Genomic DNA, 16794 nt, shown 5'->3' with positions numbered 1-16794 from the left:
CTCTCTTTAACATGCACTTTCTGTCTTTTTCACCATTTGTTTTGTTCTCATTGAATCGAATGTAACCAGTGAGCTTGTAGCTCAGATCTGTGTATTACTAAGAAATCATAAATGAAAAAAAAAAGAGGAGAAAAACCCAAGAAAACAGAGTGAAAGACCTATTTCATTCTCATTTACAGGTCATCTTAAAGGCATTTTGAAGTGAAGTAAGATAGTTGTTTGATTCAGCTCTTCATATTTTTGGTACTTTGCTCTTGCCACTTCTCTCTGCGTCTCCTTCTCTCCACAAAACTAGAATTTGGGATCCCCTTACGCAGATTTTTAAGTTAAGTTTGGTCTCCAGCTGGCTCTTCAGCCGTTCCTTCAACAAATGAATTATGCTCTAGAAGTGAATATACTAAGTAGTGAAACTGAGGGAGTCAAAAGAATTTAAGATTGTTTGAAATATAAAACAATAATTTATTTTACTTCATTTTACTTGTTAATGTTTGTAGCTAATGATTTCATGAAGCTGCTTTTATAATTCAGTACATTCAAATCTATTAAGCAAACAGTTACTACCATGGCCGTTACAAATTACACACACTGTCTTATATAAACAAATAAGCTGTACATGCACATTTTTTTCACTAGGTTGGGACATTTGCAAAAACATGCTTTCAAGTCCTTTAAAGCTGCAGTCTACTTGCTTCAGGCTTTTGAGATGAAATCTACATACTTCATTTAAAAACCTTGAAAAGAAAAATGTTTAAATGTTGATGATAACTCTAAGGACTGTTGCTTGATACATGTTAAGTATTATAAGAGAATGACTCTATCAGGAATTCAATAATTCTGAACTTAAACCTTGAGCTAAATACTGATAAACAGCACTCTGTGTAGAAGTAAACAACAGCAAAATAGTAACACAAAACATGGTTTCACAAAAAAATGCGTATGTGCAGTTACTCTTGTGGAGTTTTTTTTAGGCAAGGAAAAGCATGTGTACTTTTTCATATGAATACAGTTTAAGCAAATTACCTTTGTAAGTATGGTTAACACATTTCTGATATTTAAACACTTTTTGTAAAAGGTAACAAGTAAAAAAGTACAATTCCAAAAAAGCTTTGCTAATATTGCCTTTGAAGGAGATGTGCAGGCTTTCTCTCTGCTTTATAATAGAGATCCTGGCACCCACAATTGTGGAGTTCAGTATTTGAACTATAAACTTGATGACTGTCTTATATACAAAAAAACTTGCCACTTTGAACGAGGCATTGATTTCTACCGCAATGGTAGCGTTTTATGTACATAATTTAGCAGTGGGTGATTATACAGTAGTCACTGACAGGAAAGAATTGTACACTCGTGTGCCATCTGGTGACTTTGTTCCATGCGTTAACAGTTCTTGGATTGTCATCCAATTGTCAAATATTTTTTTATTTCTCTTCTTCATCATTTTTTTGTGGCTCAGTTCAATGATATTCATCTCTCTCTTTTCTTCTGCACCTTGCTGTTCCTTTAAACAATCCAGCCTGCTCTGCATCATGAACTCCCGCCGCCTCCTCTGCTCCTTTGCTTTCACTAAATGCTGCTTCCGCTCTTCCTTACTCCAGTAACGGCCCATCTTCATTTCACTTATGGCATCATCATCGGTTGTCATGCCGCTTCGCTCCTCCTTAATCTTTATGGCACGTTCTCTCAGCAACCTGTCCCTGACCGGTCTCTTTGTAATGTAGCGGGTCCCATCGCTTCTGACCTTCACTTTCCACTCCATCCTCGGCTCGCTCTGGCTTGAGTTCAGGTCTTTGCACATGCTCACCAGGCTCATTTGGCTCTGTGCATATTCCACAGCTGACTTCTGTTGGATCAGCTGCATGTAGCTCTGATAGTGCTGTGCGTGGGCAGGGATGTGAGCATGTTTATATGGAGAATGATGGTATGGTGAGACATAGGAGCTAGAAGGTTTCTGACCATGAGTTGGACTTCTGTTTCCATCATTGGCTTTTCTGTCTTTGCTTTCCAGCTGCTTACTGAGGTCAGGATCTTTAGGAGAGGAATGACATTTACCAGTGCTGGATTCATGGCTCTCTGAGCTAGGAAATAAATTCTTTTGGGAGGCATTATGTGCCATGACCCCATCATTACCCTGGCAGTTAATGCCTTCTGCAGTTCTGCGCAGGGAGTTGTCAGGGGAAATCTCCAGGGTGAGTGGTGTGCTTCGGCAGCTTTCCCCTGTGTTGTACGCGCTCGAACTATCCTTGTCCGACTTCTCGGGGAGCTCCGTGATGTCAGAGAGCTCATGCCTGCGGACATCGATGCTCGTGTTGTAGTTGCGGAATCCGCTGTTATGCAGCATCCAAGGCTCCCTGAATTGCTCTTTCAGCTGCTGCATTTTATGAGCTCTCACAATATTCAGGCACTCGAGCTCGATATTGCGAAGCTCCTCGTTCAGCATCTCCAGCTCTCTGTCAACACTTTCTTGGTCGCTTTTGCTCATATCCAGAGTGCTGTTGTGATAATACAGATTGTAAGGGTTGGCAGACTTCACTTGGCACTTCAGTTCCAGTAGTTCCCGGAACCGCTCACATTCGTCCACTGGGATTCCAAGGAAGTCGACGTCTGTACAGTCGGCTGAGATGAATGACTCATTGCTGAGCTGCATCTCACCGCTTCCCAGGGTGTCGTGGCTGTACGTCAGCTTCTTCTGGCTCCCTAATGTGTTGGAGGAAGTGGTGTGATCATCTGCATTGTTTTCCTGCTCCGAGCTTTCATCATTCCGAGTGCTATCATCTGTGCGCCCTACACCACTGTCCTTCTCATGCTGGTTAGACAAAATTGTGGCTGTATCTGTGGTACCTCCATCTTCCTCATGCTTCTTCTAGCAGCAAAAATCAAAACAGAGAAACAGAAATTATTGCAAGGATATAAAATACCTCAGGGCATTTATTTAGAAGTTTTCTTAATCTGTTGTCTGCACCTTTCTCTTGTATTTACAGAGAAAAAACACTATACAATAGTCATTACTGAAAACACAGCACATTGTGGATCATCTTTTCAGAAGCAAGAACTCATGATGTGTGAAGGGACAGGGAGAGGGGAAATTAAGAAGCTAACATTTTTAAATGTTTTTGTCCCTATGGTCAAGTTAGAAAACTTGTAGTCTGTGTCACTCATGTAGTATCTTGATTTTTCATAAAGTCTTTTTGCCCTGATCTTCATTCAGGATACCAATTTTATTCAGTCAAGCTCAATATTGGAATATTGAGTGCAATGTGATGTTTTGACACCATTGCACAATAGTATGGCAGTACCTGCTGAAGCATGCTGGCAGTAAATTGCATTGCCTGGTGGTGCTGTTCCTCTAACATGTCCATGTGCAAGTCATCCAGAAAATCATTTCTGTCGTCATCCATCCATCCTTCATCCAGCTATGTGAAAAGGGAGGAAAAAAAATGTAAAAAAAATGAAGACTGACATAAATTTCACTCATTCTTTGTGAAAAGTGATCAGTAGATCTTAGAAGGTTCCTTCCTCTATGACAGTGCAGCAGTGTCTTGAGGGGAAGCGTACATGTCCTCTAAGGGTGAGTATTGGCTGTCCCTTGTCCCTCCATCCATAGACCTCCAACAGCACAGCTAGAAATCCTTCTAAACAAAACTTTTAACTTCAGTAGTCCTTCATAGATCCTTTCATCTATGGAAATATCGCAAAGAGTTGGATCTGATTTGATTTATGTGTAATTTTATATACGTTTTGTTTAAATACTCTGGAGGCCAAAGCTTGAAGAGACCACTAGGTTTAGATGGTGAGGCAGCTGGAGGGAAAATGCTTGTTGCAGGTCTGTGGGAACAGTCTTTTTATCCCAAACTTTAATAGACTCCCCAGAGGAAGATCAGAAACATCCAGATTGGTTGTGGACTGGACCAGCAGCACTGGCAGAGGATGTTTACATAGTTCCCTGGAGCAAGAGATAAATCAAAGAGTGCTTGTGGCTGTTGTTCATGTTACACTCACTAGTTAACGTCTTAGTTGTACTAATGTGTTTCTTTCTAGAAGAAAAGGGTTGGGATCTGGTTCAACCTCCTTTTATAGCTGACAGTGCTTCTTGATAGTATTTAATCATGTTTGCAGGTGGTCTATAAAGGCCTAAGTAATAGGTGTTTCTATGAATAAATAATCAATAGATATAGGAATTAGAGTTCAGTATGTTATTTATAGCTGGGGCTTGAAACCATTCATAATACCTTGCACTGATCGTATTGGGACTACACAATATATTAATCACTGAACTTTTATAAATTTATATTTCTTTCATGATTGCTGAATTCATTATTTCATACCATATATATATCCTATCAAAGTGTGCAATATGGTTTTAGGAACAAAGAGATCTTAAAAATGTGATTATTACTTCCTAGAAACCCACAACTCTATTTTAATTAAAACTCAAGAGAGTCTTTTTATCGCTACTGCAATACCTGAATTTCTGGTCTTGCAACAAGTAAGGAGATATTCTTGCTGTCTTCACTGGTGAGAAGGGCCACTGCTTCTTCTCTGTTCTGTATTTCTATACCATTAATCTGCAAGGAAAAGAGCAATGAAATTAAATCTGTACATATGGACGCATCAGTCATAATGGGCTGTATGAGAGTGCATGGCTGGATAGATCCTACCCCAGTACAGGTCAGGCACAGTCCCCCTTCAAAACAACTGCGGTGTTGTGTATTTTGGTGTCGGACACCTCTGTGAGTTTGGACATGTGAAGCTGTTCCCTGCCTGGGTGGTGATACGCAGGGTTCTTTAGGAAGGACTTTGCTATGAGAACAGAAGCTAGAGAAGGAGAGTTGAGCAGGAGCGGGATTGTAACATCTGCTCTGGTGGGTGGGAAGGAAGGTCCTTGTATGGGAACACCCTCCCCAAAATGTACGTGGGACAGGGGCCTCTGCTCAGGCTTGTCTCTGTGGATTATCACTCTGACAACAATCAAACCCGACAGGGTAGGATTGCACTCGGTATCTCCACACATACTTGAATAATGCGATCCCCCTCTCGGAGTCGACCATCTTTTGCAGCAATACTGTTGGGGTCAATCTACAAAACAAGAGAACAGTAAGTGCTTTGCAGAATTTACTGCTCTATCTTTTACTTTCTGTTGTAAACCCAGTATATGGAATAAGTCCAGTCTTGCAAACCAGTATGTCCATCGTTGCTGAGCAATACTTTAACTTGGTTGCTTTAGAACACAGTGTTTTCATTGGGGCCTGCAGTTTTTACATACAACACAGAAAGGATCATTTCATAGGTAATGTATTTTGATGGAATATTTTAAATATAGTCACAAGATTTTCTCTCTAAATTACGGTTGTTAAGTTCGAAAAGGATCTGCGTATTAAAAGATTATGTATAAAAACCTGTATACTCAAGGAAGGAGGCAGAGAGAGGCAAATGCACCCCAAATCTTTGTTTGCAAACAAAGCTGTGTTGACCTTATTCATGTATTCATTGCTTTTGGAACCAATTGAGAATAAAAGTTCAAGGCAAAGTATACTAAAAATCCCGTGAAAACATCTGAAAGGAAAACTAATAAGTTTCTCTCAGTTTTTGCATTCTGGATGGTTTTGCAACATAGTGCAAACAAACAGGCAAGGATATAACTTAAATGCCCAATATTTGTGTTTAAAAGAAAAATTATATCTTCTCAAAATCAGCTGAATCTTACCTCACTCACGTAAATACCAATGTCATCTTCATCATCGGTTCTATAGCACACAGTAAGGCCAAGCTTGTCCTGGCTGTTCACTCTGTGTAAATCTACTTCCTGAGGTTAAGAGAGAAGGGGGAAAGAAATGGATATTCTCCATGAGACACTGTTGACTGATGGAAGCAGTTTTTTTCAAATACAATGAAAATATTTTGCTTAAGTGATATACTGGATCTGTTTTCATTTTACTGTGCAGACTAGGTTAACTCACTGAACAAAACATGATTATATTCAGACAATCAATAGCTGGGGCATTTTTGACCCTTCAATCAATATAAAGTCATTTTGAAAATAGACCTTTTATTGATCTTAAAGAAGAAAAATTACCTATATTTTATGTAGTGGCAATACTTCAAATGCTATAATACTTATAAAGTATGATTTCAGTATTTGCCATAACTGATATGTATTATTTTCATGAACAGTGGAAAAGTTTCGGGATTTTCAGAGAAAAAAGAAACAGGCATTCTGTGACTTTTAACTTGAGTATATATCATGAATAAATAAGTTCAGTAACTTAAGAGTGTGACTGAAGATCAATATGTTGTCAGCCTAATGTTTGATATTGGTAATATAAATATAATTTTTACTCCAATACCTTGCAAGGGATTGTTTTGAGCAAGTTGCGGTTTATCATTTTAGCACTCTTTGATCTTACTAGCCTTGAAGCAATTTAAAGGTTTTCCGTCAATGCTTTTTGCCAAAAAGACATGACTTGGGTTATATTTTTTCCTATAAGTGTTGCCTGTTGGTGATCCCAGTTGATGTAGAAAGGATGTGAAGGCCATGGAGGTGCAGAAGCTGCTTGGCTGGTGCGTGGGTTGGCCAGGCTGCCCCGGCTCTGCCTCGCGCCCTTCCCGTTATTTCTCAGCATCTCCCTGCTTTGACCTGCGCTTTGCCATGTGTAAGAGGCAAGACAATAAAACAAGCTGATCTGAATAATTTATTAGCACGTCTAGATGACAGCTGCCAAGATCAGCAGTCTCTTGTTATTTGCTTGTCAACATGTGTAATTTCTTTTTTTTTAAAGAAACGTAGCTGTAAATGTCAGTGACATTTCAGATGGTATTTAAATGGTTTCAATCAATAGTATCCATGGTGAACTGAGGCTTTTTTCTTTCCCCCCCCTTTTTTTTTTACTGAAAGGTTGAATACAATGATTTAATAGTGTTTTTTTTAGCTTTTAGCTTTTTTTTTTTTTTTTTTTTNTTTTTTTTTTTTTTTTTTTTTTTAAGATTTTATGGGCTATTTAGAGAGGGGACAAACTCTTCAGTAGAAAAGATGAGAAAATGCGATCTCAGTTGATGTTGCTAATCCCTGGGAATGCCATTGAAATCAATGATTTTATTTTGGCTTTATTCATGCTGGGAAGTGGGAAAAGGCAGGAATATGCAAGTCAGGAGCCTGATTTAGGCCTGGAATGATTCTCTTATTTTCCGCACACTTCAACAAAATGACTTCATGTCTTAAAAATAGACTTTTCTTGCCAATAGCATGTTTTGATTAACAATAGATCTTTTTTCAACCGTGTACAAGAATGAAGATTCTTATTTGGCTTAAAAAGAAAAAGTATGGGTTTACATTTAGAATGCAGCATATAAGACATTATCTGTGATACACTGCAAAGTAACAAATCATCTGGTGACTTAAATAGTATATAGATATGCGCAATATATTTCTATTCTTTAAAAGCATGCACACAAATAAAGCAGTAAAAAATAAAACTTAGAGAAGGTGTTTATAAGCAATTAGTCGATGGACTTACCCATTGGTACCATCTAGTCCTTGGTAAGAATATAGTAACTCAATTTGATGCTATCCAAATACGATAATTTTGTGCACTCCAGGATAAGAACAGGTGCTTTCTATGGGTCTTTGCATGATTAAGGTTTTAAAGTTTTGAAATACTTGAGAGAGAGAAGTGCTTAATTCCAGAACATGCAAAGCAAAGTTTGCTTCCCATGTGCAGAGTCGAGTCTGTATAATGCACAGACGCATTAAGAGAAAAAGTACAACAAAAAATTGCAGGTATACCTATTATGGGAACTGGTGCAGGACTGAAGTCTAGGAATTCATATTGGCCCAGAAAACTTTGATGGGGCAAACTCGAGTGCTTGCACAGTCTTTGGACTTGTAATTTCTTCCTGCTCTATGGGGAGCATTGTACCCCTGCATGGCCAGGGGTCACAATCCTGCACATCTGCAGTGTTTAACATTCCCATTGCAGGGAACAGCCCTGCAAAGCACAGCAGCGGTTGGAGATCTGCAAAAGTCCCTGCTAGATGCATGTTTCTTCAGCTTAATCTCTATTATACAGTCTTGAGATGAAAAAGTATTCGGTGCTCAGCAGGGGCCCAGATTCTATGGCAACGAACTCTTTGTACAACCTTAAGGACATCCTAAAGCCTATTGGCCACCTCCATTGCAGAGGGAGGAGACATGGATGAAACTCAACACTCGGCCTGAATGTGTAAAAATAAGATAGACAATGGTGAGGTTTGTCAAGTGTGGTAATATCAGTGACTTGTTGATATGCTAAATGTAAAAATTACATATGCAATGTATATGTAATAAACACTAGAATTTTCTGCTTATTTAGATCAGGTAGAGTCAGCACAGGAAAATTCCTTGCAAGATTACTGGCTCCATGTCAAATGGATAGAGCCAAAGGGGGCTCAGAGGGCTAGTTGCTGAAATCCATACAATGTTTGTGGCAACACAAGAGGAAAGTGATGCTCACTGTGTCATTTATACATGCAACCACTCATAATGAAAGATTAGGAGTAAGTGCTAATGGAAAATTAAACTCTATAAGCTCCAAAGATCATTTATTTGCAGCAGGTTCACGGAATTATTCTACTCTCAATTTACAGTTACAAATGCCTGCAAATTTATAAAAATCTAGGTGCTTAAGTATGTATAAGCATATATGCTGTTTGGGTATAGGAAAGGGTAAGGGTATAAAGTCAAATGTGAGATAACAAGGCCTTGTTTTTGATTCAGAATTTTCTCTTTTGTAATCTGAGAGAATTAACAGATGGAGAAAGCCCTTGCTTGGCCTCCATGTCTGACAGCTGGGCACACTTGTTTGAATAATCATATTAACGTGTAACACTGCAGAGAAATCCTGCAGTGACATTATTCTTCTTTATTGAACCTGAAATGACTTCTGTCTGGGCCTCTCTGAAAAATGAATGTAGCTTTAATTTATAATAAAATAGTCATTCAGGATTTGGTCCCTCTTTCCTTATGGCATGTAAACTTCAAAAGAGAAGTTATTTATTTTGGTACTGTAGGGAATGCATGACTGTTTCCTCTTAGTCATCAATTTTAAGAGAAATGTTGGGAGATAAAACTGGAAACACAAGTTTGATGTCGTGATAGATAATACTGCCAGTATATATTCCTTCCTACAGATATTTACATTAGAAGCTTGTGAGCTTGAATATTTCACTGCTTTTTGTCTTATTTGCTCGTTACAAATCATCAGTCAGTCATAGACTATAAAGTATAGAGGAAGAGCTTCTGATTTAAATTCAAAGCACATTATTTGGACATAGAAGCCCAAAAGGCTGACTTGATGGCTTTCGTACTTGAGACATTCCTGCTACGGTCAATGAAACACTGCCTTTGTGGTCCTTTGAAACATATCTATCAAAAGGCAAACAAAAAAGCAACTAGCCAGTTGAGTCCCTGTTAGCACTTTGACCTTATCATTGATCATAGTCTCTACATTTTGAACAGGAATCTTTAGTGGTTTGTAAGAAATACTATTAGGCTACAGAGACTTTTCTAATGTTCATCACCCTGTGTTACTGAGCTGATCACCTCTTGCCATCAAGTACTCTATCAATGTCAAAATTATTAATGTTGTGGTTTAAGCTGTATGAACGTCTGGCTACTGAAGTGCATGTGTTTAAACTGTTTTCAGCTCAACTAGCTGACCTCCTAATGGAAGCAATATGATTTATCCACAATATTAAATTTTTTTAAAAGATAGATTTTAAAAAGACAGTGGCAGAAAATATTAATCTACTGTATGTTTTCCCTTAAGACTGAAATGTATAATGTGTTTCCTTTTATTTGACCCAAAATAAAAAAAAGGCCTCGATGTCTGCTAAATAGCATTTGTTTTACTGCTACTTTGATTCTTTGATTAAATGCTGACATTAACTTTTCTACTTGATTGCATGGAACATGATTGCAGGTCCTGCCATTGACAAAACAGATTTTTTCTCAGACTTTCAGAAAGTCTAAGTCAGGATAGTTATACTGAATTAATGGGATTAAAAGACTTGTTAATTTGTTCACTGAAAATCTGGCTTCTTACTTCATGGTATATAGGTAAATATGTCATTAAAGATACCAGTATTGTTTTCAACCTGCAAGTAACTAAGAAGCACTATTACTATGCATAACAGCTTAAAATGTCTTTCTGCTTTATACATAATATAAAGCTCATGATATATACACGCTAAATTCTAAATTAATGAAATTATCACTAAACATTAAGTACCTCTAGTTCCAACTCATCTCGGTCCATTTCTTGATGAATTCCTCCCATGTAGTCGTTTGCGTCATAGTATTCGTGCACTGATGGGTGACTAGAGGAAAAAACCGTTTATTTTAGGATGGCACTGTGTACTCTAACATGTTAATCCATTTCACATTTATAGCAAGGCATGATGAAATTATAGAATAACAACCAGACCAAGATACTGCAGGTGGTAAATGATATGCTGTATACTACTTATACCATTAAATGCATCGGGGAAAAAAATACACATATTGTAAGACATTCTGAGGTGTATTTGGCGTGTGATGATGGATGAGGGACTTGTAAAGAATCTTAACATATATGTAGTGATTTACTCCAGATCTTAAGATGACTTGGGTAAAAAATATATAGGGAGGAGAGTGGCAAAGTAGTATGGGGGGAACCAAGTGATACAGGATAAGTGGACAGATATCCACTAGGGAGCAAGATGAGAGGGAATACTAGAGTTGCATTTATTTGTCAGTTCAGATTATTTGCAGGCAACCAGGCAAAATCATCCTTGCCTATATGCTTCTTATTTGCACTTTGCCTTGAAGATACAGAATTATATCAAATTGGTAAATATTGTAAAATAAATTTACCCCCAACTACTTGGATTTAAAACAATGGTATATTATTGATTGATTTAAAAACAACTAGCCAGGTGTAATGATTTAATACGGTTTAAATATGCACTATTTTTGAAAATTGTTACTCATTATTGGCATGTTGCTTTTTACACCATGAGTTCTTGGACAGCTTTATTGCCCATACTTTGGAAGTTCAAGCTGTGTATTTTTTTATGGGGGTGGCGGGTGGGGATGTGTCAATGTTATATATGCTGCAGCTTTAATTACTCCTGTGGTGAAAGTGAATTTAATTCTCTGTTAACCAAATACACGTTGCTGTGTAGGTAATAGACTGTATAAGTAGCAGCATCTGCTAAGATACCCAAGTTGTTATATACAGACCGCTTTAATTTGAGTGGGATTTATATCAGTCACAGGAAGCATTAAGGAAAAAATAGGCTGTACTCAGTACACCTGCATCATTCTTTGCTTACACCTGCTGAGGAACAGGACACTTAAATAGCTGACTGCCCTTCTACTCAGGGGTTGCAGTTTGGCAGGATGTATGGGTAATGCTGGCAACTGCAGCTTCAAAATAAGTCACCGATGATGCCAGCAGTGGCAATCTGTCTAGGGATATTGGAGCAATGTTGGGCTGTTTGACAGGACTGAGGTTGCATTGCACAGGTATGATGTAAGCTAAGCAGGTGTTGTCATGAATCTTCTTTGCCACATTTTAATGTATTTGGTTTTGCAGTTGAGGAACAGCAAGTAGTTTTGTCTTAGAGATATTGAAAACACATCTTGCTGTTGTTGGAAGGACACACAGTGTCAGTGCTCTAGGACTAAGTGCATCTTGGACACAGAGCGCCCAGCCCTACTGCCTACTCACTGCCCACTCGTATGGATTACTTGTTTTCCTCTTGAGCAGCATGTGAGGGTGTGGGGAATGTGAGCTAGAAGATAATTGTCATTTTTATTTGTAAGTACAAAAGCATCAAACTACCATTAACAATAATTAAATTTTGATTATAAAACATCCATGACAGCACTGATAAGTAATTTTAGTCCTAGGAAATAATTTATTTGAGTAACATCGCTGCAGGGTTATAATAAAGTAATTAATACAGTGGAGCAGAATGTAGCAGCTCTTAGCATTATACAATTTATAGCAGCCATAAAAAATAAAGTTAAAACATAAGCAACCTAAAGAGGCAGTGAGAGGAATTACAAGCAGCAATAACTTTATCTCTCAGACACCACCAACAAACGAGCTTTATGAGGCCATGTTGTGACTCAGTGGAATTACTCATGTGAGTAATGGCTTGCGAAAGTGGAGAAAAAGTGAAAATAACCTTTTGAGTTATGGCTCTGTGACACATGAATAGTGGCTATTTCTGTGAGCACACATTTGCCAGCCAGGAAGGTGAATTTGTGAGCTGCTTCTAACAGGCACTCTGAGGAATACAAAGATTTGCAACTGCTTGAAAAGTTACTACTTACTCTTCCGATAGGAGGTACGGGTCTAGCACTGAGACGGGTGGCGTGGGTGAGCTCATCTTGCTCAGGGCCATGATGTGCTCAAAAGTGATATCTGTCTGTGTGCCCACGTCTACCAGCTGCGACTCGGGAGTAGGACTGAAGATCTTGGTGCGTGGAGTTCTCCTCAGCACCTGCACCACGATGGGCTCCTTGGCCGTTTTGAAGGCTTCCACTGCCTGCTCATGTGTTGCTTTAGATAAATCCTTCCCATTGACCTGTTTGGAAGAAGAAAGCAAAGCAATGAAAAGAGCAGCCAATGCAGAGATCATCTGCGTAATTTGTCTGTTTGTGTAAAAGCCTCAGCTTCCATCTAAATGTGCATACAGCCAGCACTAGGAGTAAATGTACTGATGCTTATACTAATACAGTGACTCTACCACATTAGGTTCTTGAATATGATATAAACATTCAAATATTCTAAAATATGTCCATATTCTGACAGTTCAACTCATATTATATAGCACTTAGTTCATGCTGTGCTCTGCCATGTCTTGTCCCACAAAAGTAAGTGAAGTGACTGGAAGAGTAGTGCTAATACAGTAGTGATACCTGAATTTAGCCCATAGCTACCTTGTTGCCCTCAGCAAAAAAACATTAAAAAGGGTTAACTTGAGTGTAAAATCGATTGAAAACACTAAATTCCTTTTGAATTAACCTGTGCACATAACACTTATTATGCTATCATCCTAAGTTTTGTCATAAAGAGGCGATGACACTTTTTTTTCATAAACCAGCTGAGAAAGGAAGGTGTTAGCATTACATTCCCATTGTGCAGACAGTTGTATTGACTGCAATTACTCACAGTAATGCGCAGCATGTAAAGTTTGGCCTGGTCAAATTAAATATCATTAACTCGCACAATTGAGCAGATTACTTTAAAACAATTTGTGCAGCTGTAAAATTAAGTTCAGCATAATGTTTTCTGTGGAAAAAAAGGAAGTGCTGATTATGTTTCCAGTTTTATTATTTGTTGCAAATTAAATGTTGCATGTTTTATTGTGTGCATCCTATTTTTGTGTGTACAACTAAACCGAGCAAGCAACTAAAAGAATCCAAATGGCAGCAAATAATACTTTTCCCATTTACTCCCCAATATTGTAACTAACTTGATTAGATTCTTTAAGATGCTTTATTTCCACAATGTGTCACTGATTGTTGCTACACCTGCTGTTATTTCCAGGTAGTCTCTTGACTAAGTTTTCTTTAAGCAGACAATGCAGGGGGGAAAAAAAAAGTAAAAGGTGTTGCCTAAGGCAGCAGAAAGTTGTCAGATCAGATTTTAGGATTCGGGAGAACAGTTGGATAAAATTCAATTTAAAACCTCTTGCTTTAAAGGAAACCAAATATTTCGATAATGAAAATTAGTAAATCTCAAGAGTACTTGTATATAGCAGAGCCTATTTACTTTCTTGTCTAGAAAAACTACCAAATGTTGGTATTTTATTTCTAAACAGTAAAAAAAGAAACGATGCAAAATAAAAGTATCCTGGGATGCTCCCAGTAGCATACTTTTTGCTATCTGTGAAAGTAGCACTTGTGACTGCTTTTGACACATTATGAAACTTAAACAAATAGATTATATTGATAGAGATGCAGGGTTGTTACCTGGAAAAGTCATAATTGGCAAACAATATTTTTAGTGCTTAAAAACCGAAAAATGTATCACTTTCACAGTAAGTTAAAAAAAAATCTCTACAATCTTATTTTTTTATTCTAATGCTTCTAATTTGTATTCAGCAAAATTCTTACTTATAATTACATCTGAAATAACATAGAAAAAATCTATGCATATGAATGCTACAGAAGACTGCCAAAAATCTATAAATGTGTATAATTTCTTAAGAACCTTACATGCCATGTGACAGAGACAATGGGATCTTTCATGGCAAAAAAAGATGGATAAATTATCCTGACTGAAACGTTAAAATGCTTAGCTCTGGGCCTTATTTGTATTGGGAGTACACTGAATGTGGAGAAAGCCATGGCCACGTGGAAGTCTGAAGAACAGACTTTGACAGCAGTTTTGGTGTAGCCAGGCATTAGGCTTAACAACTATGTGAGACAGAGAGAAATACTCTTAACTTACAGTAAATATGGGATGCTTGAATCGTCTTTTAAAGAAATTCTTGTAATGATGATGCAGTATAATAGAACATTTATAATATACAGTGTATGTTGTACTATTTTGTACAAAAATAGGCTGCAGAGGTCTGTTACATTGTAATAGCATCATGAAATCTACAGAAATGCAAGGCAGAGTTCTATCTGGGATGCCAGTTTTTTTTTTTTATTAATTTTGAATGTTTTTGTTGTTTGTTTAGATTTTGAATGAGAATAAAATAGTTGTTTGAGCTTGATTCACTCACTGAAGTCACTGGGCATTTTGCCTTTTCAATGCCTTAGTTCAAACCCCAACTGATCTGAAGAGATCAGTAAAATAGTTGAAAAATAAAGCGAAATGTCACGAAGCCAAGTGTGCCATCAGTATTCCATAGATGTGGTCGGATTCTGTCAATGGAAAGCAGAATGCTGTCACAGTCCATTAAGGTAGGACATGATATATATTTGTAATTGAGAAGAAGAGAGATGAGGGTATAACATATGAAAAGGGAGACCAAGACACAAATCCAAAAGGAGGGCTCCCCCAACATGAAAACAATATGTTAAACTCTCACTCTTATCATGCATCATTCATTAAGTCATATTTTTAAGACATAGATGATGAGAAAACCAAAGAGAAACCAATAAAATGAAAAAAAAAAAAAAAAAAGATGATATGCAGTGCTTGACAAAAAATGGACTCAGCAGATGAACGTCAATTTTTTGAGCCTTAATCATCAGGTGAAATTCGTACAGGACAACCTATGAAGGCTGGGACACACAAAAGCAACTGGTAGAATGTGATGATATATCTGAAAAGATCAGAATTTGCAAGGGCCATGAAAAAGACTGGAAAGGTCGGAAGACTCTCTTGGTGATAGAACAGCAATAGTACAGTGAGATCTCGGTGCGGTTTTGGTAAGGCCTAGGCAGGGATACTTGAGTCTTTTCAGATTTTTCTCGCTTTGGTAACTGCTTATTAAGTAGCTGTTTATCTACAATTACTCTGAACCCACATCATCCAAAGTAGGTGCAAGTATCTTATTCTGATGGATTATGATAAGAACTGCAGTGTGTCTGTTAAATAGGGGGAGAGAATGAATGGCTGGATGAATCAGCAAGATGAAAAGGAAGAGAAATGGAAAGGACCTGAGGGATTTGGTTGGCTTGTGAAGAATTTGCTCTATCTAGGACACTGCTTTCTTATTACTTTCTAGTGTTCGTGAATGCATACGCTGTAGGATGTCTAAAGGCTTCTCTTTCTGTCAGCATTGTTGAAATGTTTGGCATTCCTCCTCTTGAAATCATCCTTTTTCTGTTAATTCTGGAGGTATGTTACCATGAAATTACTCTTGTGAGGACAGGTTTTCTTGTGTTGTTTTATATTTTACCTAATGTTTTTAATACCTACTTTATGAAGAGGTATTCTTGAGCCAAATTTCACTTTTTAAGACCATTTTTAGACCAAATCTTCTTGGGCTAAAAATCAGCAGGTCTGCATAAGGTGGGGAGCCCTCAACTGCGATGGGAGCACCAAGGCTACTGCTGCTGTCTGCATCATGAGGAGCTGGAGCCATGGCTGAGGTGACAGGATCATACTGCTCTACTCGAAGATAATTTTGTGTAAAGTTTGAGAGAGAGATTTTGATAGGGTGACACATAATATTGCACTTCTACCTATATGTCTTTTTATCAGTTGCGGGTTAACCTTTCATCATGATAAGCTATGGCATGTTGCATTTTTTTCTGGGTAGATAGTGAAGTGTAATTAATTGCTACTTCTTGATACCAGACATAATTTTAATCAAGAGTTTTCAGATATGTCAAACAGTGCTTCTTGTTTGAGTAGATGAAGTTTACTCCTAGCTATCACCACTCCTTGTTTCCTCTTCCTTCTGCTAAAATGTCTGCAGAAAACCCAGTATTTGTTCTTCCTGTTTCATTTCATTTTTTTCACACTTCGTTTATTTGCATCAGACACACACAGTGCCTGCTCCTCAAATGATTCTTTCCCACATGCAGTGCCAAGGACAACGTGTGTGCAGGGCCTGGGAGCCCTGCAGAGCTGAAGAGGCAGAGCAGGACAGGCAAGAGGGCTGGTGAGGGGGAGGCAGCACTTGCACAGAGTGCGTGTGTGCAGCGCGCAGGAGTGCGGATGGAGTAAATCTGGGCATTACCAGCAGTAGTTAACTGGAAAGCTGAGAAAGCAAGATTGGCACTGAGCATTAGAGTTTGTTAGGTGAGCCTATAATAAGGATATGTGTGACATTGTTCATTAGGTTTGGTGATAGATTTGCATGATA

General features: G+C 38.0%; 1 protein-coding gene across 2 annotated transcripts in view; it reads right to left on the bottom strand.

The window, feature by feature from the left end:
- Window positions 1-453: 453 nt before the first annotated feature.
- Window positions 454-16794, bottom strand: part of PDZRN3 (PDZ domain containing ring finger 3) — a 116664-nt gene continuing 100323 nt past the window's right edge. For both annotated transcript variants that reach the window (XM_026052684.1, XM_026052685.1), the window contains 7 exons: window positions 12353-12606; window positions 10260-10347; window positions 5702-5800; window positions 5011-5073; window positions 4461-4562; window positions 3294-3410; window positions 454-2860 (listed from right to left, as the gene is read on the bottom strand). In XM_026052684.1, the coding sequence (XP_025908469.1) occupies window positions 1310-2860; window positions 3294-3410; window positions 4461-4562; window positions 5011-5073; window positions 5702-5800; window positions 10260-10347; window positions 12353-12606 (2274 nt within the window). In that variant the 3' untranslated portion in view covers window positions 454-1309. The remainder of the gene's footprint in view (window positions 2861-3293; window positions 3411-4460; window positions 4563-5010; window positions 5074-5701; window positions 5801-10259; window positions 10348-12352; window positions 12607-16794) is intronic.

This window comes from Nothoprocta perdicaria, unplaced genomic scaffold (genome assembly GCF_003342845.1).
Source record: "Nothoprocta perdicaria isolate Ctin4 unplaced genomic scaffold, notPer1 scaffold_9, whole genome shotgun sequence".
Classification (NCBI taxonomy): domain Eukaryota; kingdom Metazoa; phylum Chordata; class Aves; order Tinamiformes; family Tinamidae; genus Nothoprocta; species Nothoprocta perdicaria.
The sequence above is the reverse complement of the archived record's forward strand: the minus strand, read 5'-3'. Positions and strand labels throughout refer to the sequence as shown.